General features: G+C 52.8%; 1 protein-coding gene across 1 annotated transcript; it reads right to left on the bottom strand.

Moving 5' to 3' along the window:
* Positions 1 to 15,134: 15,134 nt before the first annotated feature.
* BCDIN3D (BCDIN3 domain containing RNA methyltransferase) lies at positions 15,135 to 19,253 on the bottom strand. Its single transcript, XM_040978890.1, has 2 exons — positions 19,017 to 19,253; positions 15,135 to 16,700 (listed from the first exon to the last, which is right to left on the bottom strand). Exons 1-2 carry the CDS (start codon positions 19,251 to 19,253, stop codon positions 16,119 to 16,121), a joined length of 819 nt encoding a protein of 272 aa, XP_040834824.1. The 3' UTR covers positions 15,135 to 16,118.
* Positions 19,254 to 19,408: the final 155 nt, after the last annotated feature.

Genomic DNA, 19,408 nt, shown 5'->3' on the forward strand with positions numbered 1-19,408 from the left:
TCCTGGCACTTCTTGCCTCCTAGACTGAGAAATTCGCGTCTCCTGTTAATAAGTCACTAGTCTACAGCCTTTGGTTACAGCAGTTGGACAAGACTAAAGCAGTGAGACACAGGAGATGCCAGGGCCTGCAGGAAGGACCCAGGGACTGTTGGGTGCCGCCACGGGCGACAGCCACATGGCACACCCGTGGGCTCCTGTGGATGAGAGTGGGTGAAACAGAGTGTGCACTGGCACTTGTTGGCTTGGCGGGAAAAAAACTGCAGGGACATAAAGGAAAACAATAAGCAAGTGTCTAGGGGGAGCAGAGGATGTGGGTGGGAATGTGGCTGCTCAGTGCGCCTTTTTATATATCTTCATTTCTGAATTATGGGAAAGAAGCTAAAGGAAATGTAGTAGGGGGAAAAAAAAATAAAACTTTAAAGGAGCCCAACCTCCCGGCCAGATGTCCAAGGCGCCCAGCTGTGGCCACCCATCCTCTTCCTATAAGGATGGGGTTGGGTGACTGGGAGAAGAGTGTCCAGGGGCATGTGGGAAGCTGACAGGTTACCAACGCCAGCCTCCTCTCTTGCCCTTCCTGAAGCCTCACCCAGGGCTGGGAGAGAAGCCCTGCCAACCGCCTCACTCTGGGGGGTGGGGGCTGCCATGAGGGCCTCACTATGACACCAGGAGTAGATTGGGGTGACAGCTGGGCTTACGCCAGCACCCCAGGAAGGGGGAAGAGGGGAGGGGCAAAGTTAAGGGCAGGTCGGGGGCAGGTGAGGGTAAGGCAGGGTGACTGGCAAGCACCTCCAAGTGCCTGCGGCTGCTGGGAGCAGGTTCCAGGGGTGTCTCACCAAGCCTTGCACAAAAGGGCCAATTACAGCCCCCACATCAAGCCTGCCGGCCCGGGAGGGGCTGGGGCCCCGGCTCTGGGAACTGCAGCAGTTAACCCGCAGGGCCACACTCCACTCCAGAAGTCCCTCGTGACCCTGTCTAGGAAAACTACACCCCCTACCCAGCCCCCAAGCCACCTCCACCCCTACCCCCTGCAAAGCTATGAGAGGGTGAGAACTGTAGCTGGGAGCCCCTAGCCCTGCTGGCCAGGGTGGCCGGGTCTCCTCTCCATAAAATCTCAGTATCTTACAGCTTTGCACCAAAGCTACGTGAGCACCACAGCCGTCCAGGAGCCCAGGAACCGGTGCAAGCAGAGGGTGCTGCGCCTGCCTGGCCTTTGGGTTCCCAGAAATCAGGAATAACAGCAATGATAATTCACCTTAATAACAGACTGGCCTCCCTAGGCCTCTTTCATCTGCCTAACTCCCAGAGCTGAGAAAACGGTAATTAGCGAGCAGCTGCCACACCCCGGTGATGTGAGCACTGGCTGGGAAACTGAGGCCCAAGGAGCAGGGATTCCCCTCACTTTGGGTGCTAAGGGCTATGGGGCCGTGGGGAGCCCAAGGGGCTGGCCGCCGCTGCCAACAGGGACATGCACTCCTGACCCAGGGGCAGGTGAGGCAAGGCCCCAGATGCAGGCCCCAAGCCCTCTCCTTCCCCATGGCAGCAGGCACCCTGTCAGGTAGCCCAGTCTGGGTGGGAATTCTTGAGCCCACACACCCCGTTTCCCAGGGGTCACCTGGCAGCCTGCCTGGGCACCTCTGTGGGCTCCCCTGCGTGCTCAGGCACCCAGAGCAAGTGAAAGCTCAACCCTGTGCCTCAGCCAGCCATGGAGCAGGAACGGGAGCATGTGCCGCCCAGGGGTGGCTCAGATCAAGGGGAGGACTGACGTCAGGGCACGGAGGGTTAAGCCACAGCCTGCGATGCTGGCACGCCGTATCAAGAGCACGGGCTGATTCCTCGCTGTTCCACTTCCTCTGTCCAGCTCCCTGCTAACGCCCCTGGGAAGGCAGCAGAAGATGGCCCAAGTGCTTGGGACTCGGACACCCTCGTGAGAGACTCACATGGCATTCCTGTGTTCTGGCTTCTGGGCTATTTGGGGAGTGAACTAGTGGACAGAAGACCCACCCTCCCTCCCTGCCCCATTACTCTGCCTTTCAAATAAATAAACACATCTTTGAAAAAACAAACAGGCGAGTAGGGAAGGGATGGCCCTTTAGCCTCTGGTTGTCAGACTGCCTAGCCCCATTCCTGCCAATGCAAGCCCTACCAGGTATTGGTTCCTGTCCCCCATGAGGGAGATTGTGGCTGGGTTCCTGCCTCCCAGCGTCAGCCCTGGGCCAGGGCTGTAGTAAATTTTTGAGAAAAGAACTCTCTCTCTCTCTCTCTCATAAATTAAAAAAAAAAAAAATCATCAAAACAAGGAAAACCAGAAGATTGCTTCTTGGAGACCCCAGCCCATCTCTGCAACCCCTTCCAATCCTGGCACCGATGCCAGAAGATTCTACAATAACCACATCCTTCTGTGTGGTCACTCCTGCAGGAGGTCCAGCTGTACCCTCAGAGAGGGCTGGCATGGTGGGCAGAGTCGCAGGAGGCCAGGGTGGTCTTGCAGGGAGCCGACATGCACATGCAGACCCACGCGTGCCCCACCACAAACCTGCTACTGTGACAGATGGTGAGGACAGACACACGCGCAGCTCTGGGCAACCCTAAAGGCCAACCAGGCAGCCAGCAATGACCTTGGCCTTCGTCCTGGCAGGACGGTGTGCTGGACCAAGGGATACGAAGTTGGCTTTTCTCCCGTGTGTTTAGACGGCAAACACAGCTCCTAGAGCCTCAGTGATGCTGCGACCCTCCGGAACCCCAGTTCTTGCCAAGGGCCTCTTTCTGCTTTACATTTGACCACACCCACCTCATGAATAAACAATTCGGGCTGAAGAGAGGCAGGGTGGGGTGGGGGGAGCTACAGCCCAGAGCCTGCTGGAGTCCAGCCTCCCATGCTCACCTCCGAGAATCACTCCCCCTCTGGCCCCAAGTTCCCCCATTCTCAGCACAAGGGTGCGTTACACTAGTCTGTCCCTCATACTCCGTCCAGCCTGTATCGTTTCACGTTGTTTTGATGTGGTGGCAGATCCCAGGCTGATTTACATAAATTTGCATGTTTAATCAGAACCCCCGAGCTCCAAGTATAGAAAATCCAATCAGTCCATTAGCGCAGCCAGACTAGGGCTGGAGGGGCCTGCCAGCTGTGGGTGAGGGCTGTCGGGACAGCTGACGGTGCTGGTGGTGCACTGGGGCAGGGGCAAGAATGGGCATCCAGGCAGACAGACGCAGGCCCGGGACCCCACCTCAGCCGTCACACAACAATCCTTTCTCCTGCTATCATGGGGCCTCAGGCTGGCCAGCCTGAGCCACACCCCAAGAGGGGCAAGAGCTCTGCCTAGCAACAGCTGCAGCCTTCACTCCAACAGGGACTCCACCATTAACCACTTTCTGGGAGCAGCCACAAGCCATTCCAACAGCTCACAGCTCAGAGCTTCCTCAGGTCTAACCAAACTGCCTCCTGCTGCAGCTTCACACACACACACTCCCACGCCCAGGAGATACACACACACACACCCAGGCCCAAGAGACACACACAGACTCAGGAGACATAACACAGGCTCAGGACGGACACACACACACATATACATACACGGAGAGATACACACATACACACAACCAGGCCCCAGACATACACACACACACACACACACACACACACACACACACACCCCAGGAGAGACAGAAGCACACATCCAGTCCCAGGACACACACACACACACACACACACACACACACACACACAGATGTGCCCAGGAGAGCCAACACAGGGAAAAGTAGCACAGCCGAATGGGCTCATCCAAGCAGTGCCAGGGCCTCTCTAGCCAGCACCTCCCTTTACCTGTGAGGCTGAGAATGGAAGCCAGCTTTAAGAAGGCTCTGGGCCCGGAGAGCAAGTCCTGACCTGAGGAAAAGGGGCTGGCAAGGTGGGGTGGGGATGGCTCCTCGGGCTGGCCGGCCTGGGCGAGGACCCTCAGCCTAGGAACTGGGCAACACAAGGGTGTGGGATGGGCAGCAGCGGTGGGGCCCTGCGGCCTGAGGAGGGTGGATGAGTGTGCTGTGTTCCCTGGCCCCGGTCCTAAAACAAGTCCCAACAACTGAGATGCAACCGGCCTCCTGGGAATCCCGCTGGCCCTGGCTGCCTCCTCCTCTCTGAACCCATCCCAGAAGGCCCAACGCAAAGACCGGCTGGGTCAGGATGTCTCACCCAGAGGCTTTGACGGGTGGGCTAAGCCCCAGCCAGCAGGAGGTCACGTCCCAAGGCACAAAGTGGGAGAGCCGGGCAGCACTGGGCCAGAGTGGGAATTCTAACCCCACGACCCTGTGATGCAGTCACATCACGGACCCTGGGGCTCTTCAAACACAGCCTCCCTGCTCCTCATCTTCCTCCTCTCCCCAGAGTCACACATCAGCTGAACCGTTCACTTTAAAAAACGAGCCAACCTGGGCCCCAGACAGGCTGACCCTGAGTGAGTGTATGTGGGGCCAAGGTCACTCTGCCAGCTTGGATGAGCAGGAAGTGGGGTCCCTGACTCCATGCCAGCTGACAGCAGCTCTGTACCCACACTCATGGGTGCCCGCCTGCCTCTGCCCAGGACACGGGCCTCTCCTGGGGAGGCCTGGGCACCAGGAGGACACAAGAGAGCTGGAGCCAGCTCACCACAGAATCACAGACTGAAAAACTGGAGCCACAGGACATTGCTCCCTAGAGAGGAACCCACTTGTTGGCTGGCGTGGGGAAGCAAAGCGGATCATTCTGGGGGTACCACTAAGTGTTTTGCATCTCCCTTACTACCAGAAAAGGGGGTCTCAGAGAGCCGGCGGACATCACGTGGACAACACTGTGTGACAAAGTAATCGAGCTAGAGACTCGTTTTCCCCCAAGGACTGACCACACAATGCTTGCAGACGCTGACCCGCCAGGCCTCTTCCTGCAAGCCACTTCCTCTCTGGCAAGCAGCGAGCCTGGGCAGGGGGACCCACGCTGGCGGCGTGGGAAGAGCGGGAGGGAATAGTAACAACAGAATAAAGGGAACCCCGGCTTAAGACCCCCGCGGCTCCCCAGGGCAGGCCTCCAGGAAACAGCAGCTGGGTAGGCCTGAGCAGCCGGCAAACGCAGGCCCTGGAGCAGCCCTTGGGGCAATGCCAGGGCTCCAGGCCCAGGGTAAGGAGAGGGTGCTGGGGTCCCTGCAGCTGACTGCCTACCGAGGCTAAGCCAGGGGAGGGCCAGGCACAGATAAATTCTCCCGCATTCTTCTGCCACGACAGCCACGACCCGAGGGCCTGTTCCACGGGCGCTGCCCGGTCCCTGCCTCGGCTTATGTTCCGGCGAGCAGCCCCGCAACGCCTCCAAGGGTCTTACGCGGAGATCCATTCTCCCCGTCTCCCCCACGCCCTGCCGCGCCAGGCCACGGGGACTGCAAACAGTGCGGAGAGGAGCCCTAGGCTCGTCCCCGCGTTTGCGTTTTGGGGGACAGCCCCCCACGACCAACCCGGTCCTGCTAAGTGCTACCGGACGGTGGGACTCGAGCGGGGCGGGGTGCGCGGCCGGAGCAAGGTCAGGCTTTCCAAGAGGGAGGGAAGCAGGCCCCCGGAACATCCCCCACTCCCGAAAGTTTCCCTTCCGGGGCCATGGAGTGTGCGCGAGGATGGCGCGGGGGGCGGGCGGGGTGGTGTGGGGGCGGACTAGTCGCAACGGGGACCCCCCTACACAGACACACCACACACACCGCACACACAGCGCCTCTCCGGGAGGAGAGCGCGGCGGAAGGCAGGCAGGGATGCGCAGCGAGGTCCGCGCAGAAAGCCGCGGCGTCCGCGCTGCCCCACGGCTGCCCGCGAGAGCCTCGCCCTCCACACCCCCAGGCCCCGCCCGGAGCCTACACGCCGCCCCCCAAAGCCCCAGCCCAGCTCCGCGTCGCCCTTTACACCCCAAGCAGGCCCGTAACTCACCGAAACCGGAGGGCGAGCGTGGCCAGGGCAGGCCGGACGCGCGGGGTCCATGGCCACGGCTCGGGGGGCGGGGGGCAGAGAAAGGGGGTGCCGGAGCCGCCTCTTGATGTCAAGGCTTTAAAGGGGCCGGGAGCCCCGCCCCTGGCGCGGACCCCGCCTCGCTCCCCCGGCGCGGCCAATCCGCACGCGCCCGGACGCGCGCCCCGCCCGGCCCGCTCCAGATGTTCCCAGGACGCGAGCGAAGTCTGCCCGGCTGGCGCACGCCGCTTCCGCCCGGGCGGGAAGGCCCTCCCCTCCCCCTCCAGAGCAGGGCTCCTGGCGGGCCCGGCGGGCCTGGGGGGCGTCCTCGGTCCAGGGAGGGGACGTCCTCGGCCCGGGGAGGGGACGCTGGAGAGGGCGGGATGATGGAATGGGGGCGTCCGGGCGTGTGCCCGTGCTGCTGCGGGCGGGGCGCGCACGTGTGTCTGTGGTGCTGCGAGTCCGCGTTCGCGGTTTGCCTTCCTGCATACGTGTTGGGTGTGAGTCCCCTCCGAGACCCGCCTGCGTGTTCCTCTTTGCACGGGATCTGGAGAACTGGGCGTTAGGACCGGGCTCCGCTTGTCCCAAGAGACAGCGGGTGCTGGCGAGTTTTCCTCGCTGCGGTTAGCCGTGCAAGGGCTGGGCACAAAAAGCAACTGGCCCTGTTCCAGCCCCCAGATGTCTCTGTGGGGTACCCGGCCGTGTCACCTGCAGGAAAGGCAGACCCCTTCCAAACCACTCTCATCTTTGGATGGCCACATTGGCCCGACTGCCTACACAGTGCAGGTTTTGAACTGGGTTCCAGGCAGATGTAGTTCAGTGGTTTAATTCACCACCCTGAGATGTTGGCATTACAGATCGGAGTACTAGTTCATCATGATGGTGATGATGGCACCATGATGAGACAATATAAAATTGTAAAGACAGGGCCTGGCGCAGTACCCTATTAGCTACAGTCCTCGACATGCATGCCCTATTTCCCATATGGGCGCTGGTTCTAATCCCAGCAGCTCCACTTCCCATCTAGCTCCCTGCTTATGGCCTGGGAAAGCAGTCGAGGACAGCCCAAAGCCTTGAGATCCTGTACCAACCGGGAGACCTGGAGGAAGCGCCTGGCTCCTGACTTCAGATTGGCTCAGTGCCGACCATTGCAGACAATTGCAAAGTATACCACTGGATGAAAGATCTTTCTGTCTCTTCTCTTCTCTGTAAATCTGACTTTCCAATAAAAATAAATATATCCTTAAAAAAAGATTGTAAAGATAGGAATATTATTTAAGGATCAGTCTATTAAGAAAGAAAAAAAAAATGAGAGGCATTTAGATGGTGAGAAAGGAGGCAGAACTGGGCATGGAATCCGGGTGCTCTGAAGCGGGACACGGGCATCTTACCTTCAGCTGTAAGTCATTTTATGAATATGCTCCCATTCCTCTTTCACTGTTATTTCCTAACGGTACTGTCATTGTTGAAATCCTGTTCAGTCCATCATTGCAGCATGAATTGAATAGGGAATTGGCGGGCCAGTCCTGGGACTCAGAACATAGTGAGCCATTCTGCAGCTGTGTGGAGTTGAAAGCCCACTAAAACTTCATGCAGCTGTTGTGTCCCTAAGCCATGGGTGGGAAGCCCTCCAAGTCCAGCAGACACTTCTAACTCTGTTGGAGTGTTTCCAAAATAACTGAGATTTCTGAAGCACATGGACCTTCTAAGTGGTTTTGTGGTCTTTGTTCACATGTTTGCCTTGTATACACATAGCCAGAACCTCTGCACTCCTGCGTGCCTGCTGCTTTAGGCACTGGGGTGTGGACAAGTTCTCCATGCTATGCGATCTTCACTTCTGTGAAAGGAGTGCAGTGACCATTGCCCCACGGAGGAGGCTTCACACACTTTCATTCCCAGTACTGTTGTTCACTTAAATGATGAGAAATTATACAGGAGTCCCAGAGTTGAGTCTCCACCCTTGGAGCTACGACAAATCCCACATTGTTCTTCACTGGAGCTGTCTGTGGTGTTAACATACCAGCGAGGTCTCTCAGGTGTCTGGTAGCTGCAAGCGATTGGTACCAAGCCAGTCTGGCAGTGTGGTCCAGCTGTGCATGTACTCACTGACTAGTGGATGATCTCAGAGAACCACCCCCGCATGCTCACGTCCGTGCTGCCAGGCTATGCGCTCATTCATTCACTTGGAGCCGTCTTCATTCCTCAGAGGCTGACACGGCAGGCATTTCACCACTGTGTTTGCACAGGTTGATAAACTGACCTGAATTTGGAACTCTTGAATCTGATATTCAAGATGCTAACTGGTCTCTTCAAACATTTTACTCACCTGGCTAATCTCAAGGTTGGACTTTTTAAAAAAATGTATTCATTTGAAAGACAGAGTGATATAGTGAGATGGATAATGATCTTCCATCTGCTGGTTTACTATCGCAAACAGCCACAACCAGATCTGGGCCAGGATAAAGACAGGAGCCAGGAATTCCATCCTGGCTTCTCACATGGGTGGAGCACTGCAAAATGAGATTCCGGCGTGGTAAGGAGTGGCTTAATCCACAAACAACTCCAGTGCCCGGACTGAATCTGAATGCAATCTTGATGCTGTTCAGGCTCTGTGAGTGGAAGGAAGGAGGTGGTTAATGCTTGGTCCATTTGCTGAAGAGGAGCAGAGTTCTGCATGGGGCAATTACAGTCCTTGAGTTCTGGCAGCGTGGCCCACAGTGCATGGCACCAACACGATGGACCTGCTCAGATCCTTGGAATTCCACCTTTAAATCCAGTGTCCACTGTTCAGATTTCACAGGCTCCCATAGCTGTCTGGAGTCCACATGACCGGGAGGAGGGTCAGCAGTGAGAAGGTCACACTTTACATGACTCCAGGGCCTGTGCATGGCTTTTGGCAGGAGGGTGACATTGTCCCATTTTTATTGTAGAAAGAGTACTGTGGTTGTATTATGGAGAAAAGCGGGACCGACATGGAAGTCAGGTGACCAGACACGGAGGATTTTTTTTTTCCTAGTAACAGAAGGAAGATGAAAAATGATGGGATCTGGACTAGGAAAGTGTTTGTGCTAAAGAGAGATGACTTCATGAGATAAATCAGAGGCAACAGACCACGGGGTAAGACAGAGACGCCCAAGACTTCCGGCCTGGTCATCTGCAGACAGTAGGATAACACACTGCAATTGGAAACACTCGGGGAAGCAGGGGTCTGGGAGCTGGTGTGCTCACTACTCAGAGAGGAGGAGAGGCTGAAAGGAAGATCTTCCGACCGATGGTTTACTGCCCAAGGAACCGCAACAACCCAAGCTGAGCTGATCCAAAGCCAGGAGCCAGGAACCAGGAGCATCTTCTCATTTCACTCCCATGCAGGTGCAGGGTCCCAAGGCTTTGGGCCATCCTCCACTGCTTTCCCAGGCCACAAGCAGGGAGCTGGATGGGAGACAGAGCTGCCAGGATTAGATCTGGCATCCATGTGGGATCTGGGGTGTGCATGGCGAGGACTTTAGCCACTAGGCTACTGTGCCAGGCCCATGCACTCACTTCTTAACATGTGGACATAGAAATGTCCAGAGGACATCTAGGCAAAAAGGTCTGCTCCCTAAGTGTTGACCCCAGGGGCGGTCACAGCTGTGCCAACTACCTGTCAGGCTTCTCAGCTCTAGGGCAGCACATGAGGTCTAGCTGAGGGCAAACATGTTCCTGCTAGCTGCAGCCAAAAACCAGATTTCCAAAGGCTAAGAAAAGATGCAATAAAGTAGAGAATAGAGATAGAAAAGGTTTAAAACTCTCCCAAGAATTTTGGCTGTGCTAAAATTAGACAGGTGAGTGGGGAAGTAATGATGAGAATTATTTTTGAATATTATTTTTTTGGAAAAGATACTGCTTAATTCAGTTATTAATATTAATAACTTAAATTCATTTTTTAAAGAAGTGATGTGGGGCCCGGCGCGGTGGCGCAAGTGGTTAAGGTCCTCGCCTTGCACGCCCGGGATCCCATATGGGCGCCGGTTCTATCCTGGCAGCCCCACTTCCCTTCCAGCTCCCTGCCTGTGGCCCAGGAAAGCAGTCAAGGACGGCCCAAAGCTTTGGGACCCTGCACCCGCATGGGAGACCTGGAAGAAGTTCCTGGATCCTGGCTTCGGATTGGCATAGCATCAGCCGTTGCGCTCACTTGGGGAGTGAATCATCAGACGGAAGTTCTTCCTCTCTGTCTCTCCTCTCTGTATATCCGCCTTTCCAATAAAAACATAATAAAAATAAATCTTAAAAAAAAAAAGAAACCAAATAACAGAAAAAAATTGCTGCTCTATCCACTCAGGAATAAGCTGTTTTAGCCCCTTTGAAAAATGTTTATTTTTATTTATTAGAGAGAGAGAGATTCTATTTGTTAGTTTTGTTACCCAAATGCCTACAACAGCTGGGGCTGGGCCAGGCTGAAGCCGGGAGCCAGGGATTCCATCTGAGTCTCCCAAATTGGTGGTGGGGAACCGATAATTGGAGCATTCGCCTCCGGCCTCCTAGGGTGTGCATTAGCAGGAAGCTGGAAGCAGAAGTGGTGCTGGCCCTGGAACCCAACCACTCTAATTGGGGATGCAGGCAGGCCAAGCACCGAGTGCCATCTTAGCTGCTATGTCAGATGCTTCTGCTTTATGTTTTGGCATTGCCAAATACTTACACCATTCTTTGTGATTTGCTTTTAGTTGTTTTACTACCTCCTGTGCATATATGCTCAATTAACTACATTTTATTTGAAATGCAGAGGGAGATGGGGAGGCAGAACCATCCCATTCACTGGTCACTCCCCAGATGCCTGCCCAGGACTCCACCCAGGTCTCTCACGTGATTGGCAGGGGCCCAAGTACTTGGGCCATCTTCTGCCACCTTCCTGGGCACAGTAGTAGCAATGCTGGATCACAAAGTGTAGCAGCTGGGACTCAAACTGGCACTCTGACAAGTGATGCCAGTGTTGCAAATGGCACTGACACAAGCGTCTTGTCTGCTAGACTAAATGTGTCTATCCCTACAGCATGCATTCTGATGAATACTGACAAATTAGGCTTCAAATTCATCATGCTAAACATTTCCAACTTAAAAGGGTACAAGATTGTCTAGTCTCCCGTATTATTACTATTTTTTTGAAAAAGATTTATTTATTTTTATTGGAAAGTCAGATTTACAGAGAGAAGGAAAGATCTTCCATCCATTACTCTACTCTCCAAGTGGTCAAAATGGCCCAAGCTGAGCCAATCTGAAGCCAGGAGCCAGGTGCTTCTTCTGGTCTCCCACATGGGTGCAGGGTCCCAAGGCTTTGGGCTGTCCTCGACTGCTTTCCCAGGCCACAAGCAGGGAGCAGGATGGGAAGCAGGGTTGCCGGGATTAAAACTGGCACCCATATAAGATCCCTGTGAGTGCAAGACAAGGACTTTAGCCACTAGGCTACTGCACTGTGCCCTCTTATTACTATCTTTTTTTTTTTTTTTAAAAAAAAGGTTTATTTTATCTGTATTGGAAAGGCGGATATACAGAGAGGAGAGACAGAGAGCAAGATCTTCTGTCCGATGATTCACTCCCCAGCAGGCTGCAACGGCTGGAGCTGAGCCAATCTGAAACCAGGAGCCTCTTCCGGGTCTCCCACATGAGTGCAGGGTCCCAAAGCTTTGGGCCGTCCTCAACTGCTTGCCCAGGCCACAGGCAGGGAGCTGGAAGGGAAGTGGGGCTGCCGGGATTAGAACCGGCGCCATATGGGAACCCAGGCGTGCAAGGCGAGGACCTTAACCACTGTGCCATAGCGCCGGGCCCCCCTCTTATTACTATCTTAAAAATAGCTAATTAAAGGGCCAGCATTTTGGCACAGTGGGCTAATCCTCTACCTGCTATGCCAGCATTCCATATGGGCACCAGTTCAAGTGTTAGTGCCCGCAGGAGATGCCAACTGTGAGGGCAGAGGCTCATCCTGCTACACCATGGCACTGGCCCCTGTGTATGTCTTGATTTCTGATACATTTACACATTTGCATATTGTGATGAAATTAGTCATTTGTCACAGGATTCACAAGTACTTTTTCTAGCTGGCAGTTTGTTGTGCGTTTTCATTGGATTTTGGCTGTTTTACTCTTTTGCCCTGTGTCGTTGAATTTGTTTATCTTTTCACATATGGCTTTTTTATTCTTTGGAAAGTAGTCCATTAAAATTATTTTTATTCTCTGGTATGCTTATAGTTTCCTTTTTGCTGATAAGTCATCCTACCTAGAATTGATTTACGTGGCAAAGGTCACCATCATTTCTCCTGCCCAGCATAAGGTGCTCATTGTAGGGTAGCCAGTCCTGACTGTAAGCCTCCTTGGATGCTGCTTTCTTTGTCCACTGCTTCCAAAGCAATATTCCTTTCACAGACAGAAGACCAGAATCTTCCAGAAAGTCTTCCATGCCCACACAGGCTTACTTTTAAAATCTTTATTTATTTTTGAGAGGCAGAATTACAGAGAGCAGCAGGAGTGGAAGGGGAGATAGCCCCTCTACTGGCTCACTCCGCAAAGGCCACAACAGCCAGGCTTGGGCCAGGCTTGAAGGCAGGAGCCAGGAATTCCACCCAGGTCTTCCATTACACATGCCATCTTCCAGTGCTTTCCCAGGGGGCTGAATTCAAAGTGGAACAGCATGGACTGCAGCTGAACCAGTGCTCAGTGGGATGCCAGAATCACAGGTGGCAGCTTAACTTGCTGAGCCATAATACTGACCAGACTTTTTGAAAGCTTTTCTCCTTAGTGTCTGAATATTTGCCGGATGAATCAAATACAAACTTTAGAAGTTTGGGGTTGTTTAATTTACCCTTTCCTTAACCTTCAAAACAGCTAAAAGTTGGAGGAAGACAGTTCCTTTTATTTATCTATTTGAAAGTAAGATAGAGGTTGACTTTCCATTTTCTGGTTTACTCCCAAATGCCTTTAACGGCCAAGCCAGGCCAGGTCAAACTCATGAACCAGGAATTCCACTGGGTGGCAAGGACCCAACTACTTGGAATGTCCTCTGTTGCCTCCCAGGAACATGAGCAGGAAGCTGGGCCGGAAGCAGAGGCAGGACTTTACTCCAGAACACTGATAGGTGGTATAGGCATACCAAGGCGCAGCTTAACCCACGACACCATAAAACCACCCCTAACAAAATACTTCTTGATTTGCCATTATCCATGAGATGACATGAAGTGTGGCTGGTCCAAACTGAAATGAGCTGGAAATGTAAAGTACAAACCTGATAAGACTTAATATAAGGGGCGTGGTGCCGTGGCCTAATGACATGGCCTAGCAGTTAAAGTCCTCGCCTCGAACATACCAGGATCCCATATGGGCACCGGTTCTAATCCCAGTAGCTCCACTTCTGATCCAGCTCCCTGCTAGTGGCCTGGGAAAGCAGTCGAGGACGATCCAAGCTTTGGGACCCTGCACCCACAGACCTGGAGGAAAGTTCCTGGCTCCTGGCTTCCAGATTGGCACAGGACCGGCCGTCACACTCACTTGGGGAGTGAATCATCAGATGGAAGATCTTCCTCTGTCTCTCCTCCTCTCTGTATTTGACTTTGCAATAAAAATAAATAAATCTTTTTTTTTAAAAAAAAGACTTAATATAAGTACTGACTGCATACTGAAATTATATTATTTTTGACATACTGAATTGCATAAAATGCTGCAGGTCCTCATCTTCACACACATGAATTCCACATCTCCAAAATTAACTGTCGCAGACTTAAAATAGGACAGCTGCTTGATGCCTGTACAGTGGAGAGCATGTCCAGTACACACGGGGGACATGATGGACAGCTCATCTAGGCCAGCAGGGGACTTTGACTGCCTTCTCAGAGGATGGAAAGCAGAACAGGTTGGACAATTCTGGCCAAGCTTTGCAGCATGTTCCTAGGTCTGTGGGTGCACTAAGACGGACTTTGTTAACCAGTAGACCTTGGAAAGATTTTCTCAACCCTGAAACAACAACCTCTTGGGGCTATCAAGACGACTCAAGTAACACCCTTGAACACTCTCCCTCATGTAGGGGGATCTCTGGGACACCATCAAAGGACCATTCTGAGCCCAGCACAATGGCTCAGTGGCTGAATCCTCACCTTTCAAGCTCTGAGATCCCATACAGGCACTGGTTTAATTACCAGCTGCTCCACTTCCCATCCAGATCCCTGCTTGTGGCCTGGAAAACAGTCAAGGACAGCCCAAAGCCTTAGGATCCTGCACTCATGTGGGAGACCTGGAAGAGGTGCCTGGCTTTGGAATAGTTCAGCTCCAGCCACTGCGGCCGCTTGGGGAGTGAATCAGTAGATGGAGGATCTTTCTTTCCTTAAATCTTCTCTGCCTTTCCAATAAAAACAACAAAAATGTTCTGTATTTTTTTTTATTATTTTATGATACAGTTCCATAGGCTGAAAAAATAATAAAAATTTATAAAAAGGACCATCCCATATCCCCTCATGTATGTTTTTAAGATTTATTTTTTATTACAAAGTCAGATATAAGAGAGGAGGAGAGACAGAGGAAGATCCTCTGTCAGATGGTTCACTTCCCAAGTGACTGCAATAGTCAGAACTGTGCCAATTTGAGGCCAGGAGCTCTTCTACGTCCCCCATGTGGGTTCAGGGTTCCAAGGCTTTTGGCCATCCTTCACTGCTTCCCCAGGCCACAAGCAGGGAGCTAGATGGGAAGCAGGGCTGCTGAGATTAGAACCAGCACCCATATGGGATCCTGATGCACCCAAGGTGAGGACCCCAGTTGCTAGGCCACTGTGCCGGGCCCTCCTCATATAGTTTTGACAGCATGGAACTGCCCTCTTCCCTTCTTCCCCTGCCGAAACAGGAGGGAGGGGAAAAAAAAAGACTTAAACATATGTCCTACGCACCTTCCTCTGTACCTGACCCTCCCCACTCTGATCAGAGGCCCACATGAGCATGCATCCCTTTCAACTCTGTAAACAATATTAAAAGTAAAAATTTAAAAAGTGGTGACAGCTTTTCCCAACAGTCAATTTCTCAGCTGGCAGAATTTTCCTGGGAACATGGAGCCCTTGCGTATCTTTGATCATGTGGACCCAATTTCTGCCAGGTATGTTGCTTGGAGTCAGTCTCCTTGTAGCCAAAGTCCTTGTACTGGCTTCCAGTTACTGCTTTCAACAAAGCACTACACACTCTGTGGTTTGAAACAATACAGATTTATTCTTACAGATCTGCAGGTCAACAATGTAAAATCAAGGTGGTGGCAGGCATGCTATTGCAGGCCCCGCGGCAGAATTCATTTCCTGGCCTTTTGTAATTCCAGAAGCCTCCGGAATTCCTTGGCTTGCAGCCCTCCCTCACGTCACTCCGGCCTCTTGCTTCTGTCTTAGCACCTTCTTCTGTGGCCGAACCTCCCACTGCTGTCATCTTACAAGGACATTGGAATGCTGCCCATTCCAATGATGCAGGCTCATCTTCCCATCCTTAATTCTTAATCACATCTGCAGAATCTGTTTGCTCTCCAAGGCAACATTCACAGCTGTGAGGAGCTGGAATGTCGACAACTTGGGGGACAACATTTAGCCCGGTTCTCGGGACTGGCTTCATGAGTGTCCCCAGCAGGGTCACAAGGTTTCTGGAGTGTTCCTCCATTAAGATCCCAGAGAGGCCAACTTCAGCTCTGGGACCACTGTAATCATTCGGAGATCATGTACTGACCTCCAGGAGCTTCTTCCAGGTCACCATCTGGGTGCAGAGGCCCAAGGACTTGGGCCATCCTCTGCTCTCCCAGGCACATTAGCAGGAAGCTAGATTGGAAGTGTAGCTGCCAGAACTCCTAGGGGATGCTGGCAGCACAGCCAGAGGCTTGACGCACTATGCTACGGCACCAGTCCGCATTGACTGGTCTTTAAAAAGATGTTTCAGAGATTCAGATTATGAACCCAGACGGCCAAACCCATTGTTCTATGGATTTGTTCTACTCAGGGACTGTCTAAAGTAATAGAAACAGATTTCTTCCACTGCAGGCCTTGTAAACTGCTGCCAAAAGCTTCTGCCAGGTTTTGAGACTACTTGAAGGCTAAATAGAGAGAGCACAATTCCCAGTATAGAACCCTCTCATTGTCTCTTGATCTTCTTCTAGAATCATTAGTTCCTCTCTTTCCCTTCTTACAGCAGTGATCTAGGGGTTGGATGAATCTATGGTTTTTGCCTTGAAGAGCAGAAGGCTTCGGTCCCAACTGGTGCTGCCAAAACAGCATACCAATTCCATGCCATGGTCCTGGGTCAGGATCTGCACAATCTGCGTGTCCATGTCCCCTCGGATGGCCAGGGAGTGGAAGTGATCGAAGTCATGGAGTCCGAGCTTGCGGAGACGCCGTGCAGCTGCCCGGTAACACTTCCAGGGCTGTGGTTCCACCAGCAGGTAGCGGCAGAGGGAGGACAGATGGGCCAGGAACTCCCTCAGGCCGTGGTCGCCATGGTTCAGGTGGATCCACATGGTGATTGACATGCAGAAGCCAATGTCGAACACTGAACGTCCAAACTGGTTTAAGAAAGAACTCAAGAGGACCTTGCGCGTCCTTTGATTCATGAAGTCCAGGGTGATGAAGGTCAAGGCGTTGGGGAAAGGACATTCTTTCTCAGCTCGTTCCACCAGGTCTGGGTCTATGTCACAGCAGAGCAGACGGAGATCCAAGGCCTCTGAGCTGGCCTCCCCGTCATGCACGGAGAGGAAGTGTTTGTATAGAGCCACACTCAGATCCTAGAGGAACCCAAAAGAGCTTTGTCATTGCAGCTTCCAACCATGAATGCAAGGGAACGCTCCATCTCTCTTTTTCCCACTGAGACTGCCACTCAACCTGGCTTCATCACAAACCAGCCTCCCCTAGCATGACCCACAGAGGGCGTGTCGCTTTTCCAGCGTGCTCTCGGCGCCCTCCAGAGGCCACATGCTGTATTGCATCGTCCCTATCCTGGAATTTTCTTGCCCAGAAGATTGGGTTGTCCAAAGTTACAGCCCAGAGGATGCAGCAAAGGAACTACACTCGGAGCAGTACCTTCCAGGTGAAGTACTGTGACAGCCACCTCGCTATCCTTTCTGGTGTATCTCACACCCCAGGCAGGAGCAAAAGGGTCCAGAAGCATAAAGAAGTTCTATTACCAGGAAGTTAGGAATATAACAGGCACTATCTTTTAAAAAATCAATTTCTTAAAAAAAAATCAATTTCTCAGACCTATAGTTCTGAAATCCTCAATCAGCCTTTATTCTCCAGCTGTGTTCACCATCTTTTGCTTCTATAGCCAAGCCACTATCTCTTTCCTCTTTGATTTCTACAACCATTAAATCTCGGATGTTATTTTATAGTTTTGTCAAATAATTTTCTTCATTTGTTATCATGTCAGGAAAATATTTATGTATTTTGTGCGGGTGCAGAAAATACACAATGGAAGCCATCCAGACGTCTAAAAGCAGTAGCATGAATAAATGATATAGTCGTTAAGATGGGATACTAGACAGCTGTGAACAATGAAGGAAATCAGCCCAGTGCAATGACACAGATGCATCATAAACACATGATGCTGAGTGAAAAAGTGAGTCACAAATAAAATTTGGCAAGCAGCTACTTAAATAAATCAAGTTTAGGGGCTTGGTGCGATAGTTTAGTGGCTAAAGTCCTCGACTTGCATGTGACAGGATCCCATATGGGCGCCAGTTCTAATCCCGGCTGTTCCACTTCCATCCAGCTCCCTGTTTGTAGCCTGGGAAAGCAGTGGAGGACGGCCCAAGGCCTTGGAATCCTTCACCCACATGGGAGACCCGGAAGAGGCTCCTGGCTCCTGGCTTTGGAAGCCCAGCTCTGGGCTGTTGCAGCAGCTTGGGGAGTGAACCAGTGGACACAAGGATTTTTATCTCTGTATTTCCTTCTCTCTGTATATCTGCCTTTCTAATAGGAATAAATTTTTAAAATGAAGCTTAAAATGAGAAAATTTATACTAAGCACTTTAGAAAATAGTAAGCTATTTTTTTTTTAAAGTGCCAGGAAATGAAAATAAAAGACTAGTTATTTTGTCTAGGTGGAGAGTGGGGTAATCTGAAGAAGAAAGCATATTGGGGGATTCTGGGGTGGGGATAGTATTTCATTCTTGATCCAGACAGTAGTCATAAACATGCTTGTAACTCTTGAAATGTAGACCTGTTTGCTCTATTCTATATGGGTGATATTCTTCACGCAAAAACCACTTTGAAATGATGGTTAAAAGGGCAGGCCTGTGGCCTGAAGAGAAGGCACTGGTTGGAGAGCTTGCCTTTCATAGTGGAGTATCTGACAGAGCCCTGGCTCTGCTCCTGGTTAGACTCTACCAATGAGCAATGGAGCAGGCAGAAGGTGATGGCTCAAGTATTCGGGCCAATGCCATCCAGGAGCTGAGGAATCAGTTCAGGTTTCCCACATGGGAGGTCTTGAGCCTTCCACACGGAAACCTCTTTGCCCGTGGCCACCAACACAGCACAGTTTCCTCCCTCCAGATGCAGGCGGCCCGCTCCTCTGGGATGTCCCAGCAGGTGTGGGAGAGGCCTTTCCTTATTTTCCTTGTGGTTTGACAACAACTATGAGATGCCACAGCACGTTTGGTGGTGAGGTGTGACGATGGCAACCCCCCATGCCCTTGGGCCCAGCCCTGTATCTTCCTTTTGGAACCTCAGCACGGTCCTGTCAAGGCACTGCTTGTTCCTGACTCAGGGCTCAGTCCTTTGTGGGACACACACACACACACACACACACACACACACACGGATTTAGAAGGAGTCCAGGGTTCTCCCCTCAGGATCCAGGGTTCTCCTCAGGATCTAGGGTTCTGCCCTCAGGATTCAGGGTTCTCCCGTCAGGATCCAGGGTTCTCCCGTCAGGATCCAGGGTTCTGCCCTCAGGATTCCTAGGCGACTTGGTGGGGGGACCACCCTGGCTGACAAGTGCCGCAGGCAGGCAAGGCCGCGGGGAAGGCTCATTTTGGGAGGGCCTTTTGGGGTGTGATGGCCCACCACGGGGCTCCGGAGCCCCGCGCCCGCTCCCTCACTCACCCCGGAGTTACACCCCACGTCGAGCCCCAGGATCGGCCTCGTGTCGGGACCCTCGGGAGGAAAGAGCCGCCTGAGCAGCTCCGGGGGCAGCAGGCGGAGCCTTTGCTCCGGAGGGTGGAAGCGGGAATAATGAGGGAAGTTTCCGTAAGGGGCAGCCCCGGGTTCTAGAACTCGCGCTTCCACGTTCCCCGCGCCTTCCTGAACGCCCCCTCGGACCAGTTTCGCGGACGCCGCCATCGGTCCCGGCAGGCGGAACCGGAAGCCAGGCTGCTGCGGCCGGCGGGGGCTGTCGCCGTGCCATTGCGCATGCGCAGAGGCGGAAGATGGTGGTCAACGTGAGCCGGACGGCGCCCTGGTGCGCCTGCGCCCTTCCCTGAGCGCCCTGGTGCGCC

Source organism: Ochotona curzoniae, unplaced genomic scaffold, assembly GCF_017591425.1.
Source record: "Ochotona curzoniae isolate NIBS_2020 unplaced genomic scaffold, NIBS_Ocur_1.0 contig_1014, whole genome shotgun sequence".
Lineage (NCBI taxonomy): Eukaryota > Metazoa > Chordata > Mammalia > Lagomorpha > Ochotonidae > Ochotona > Ochotona curzoniae.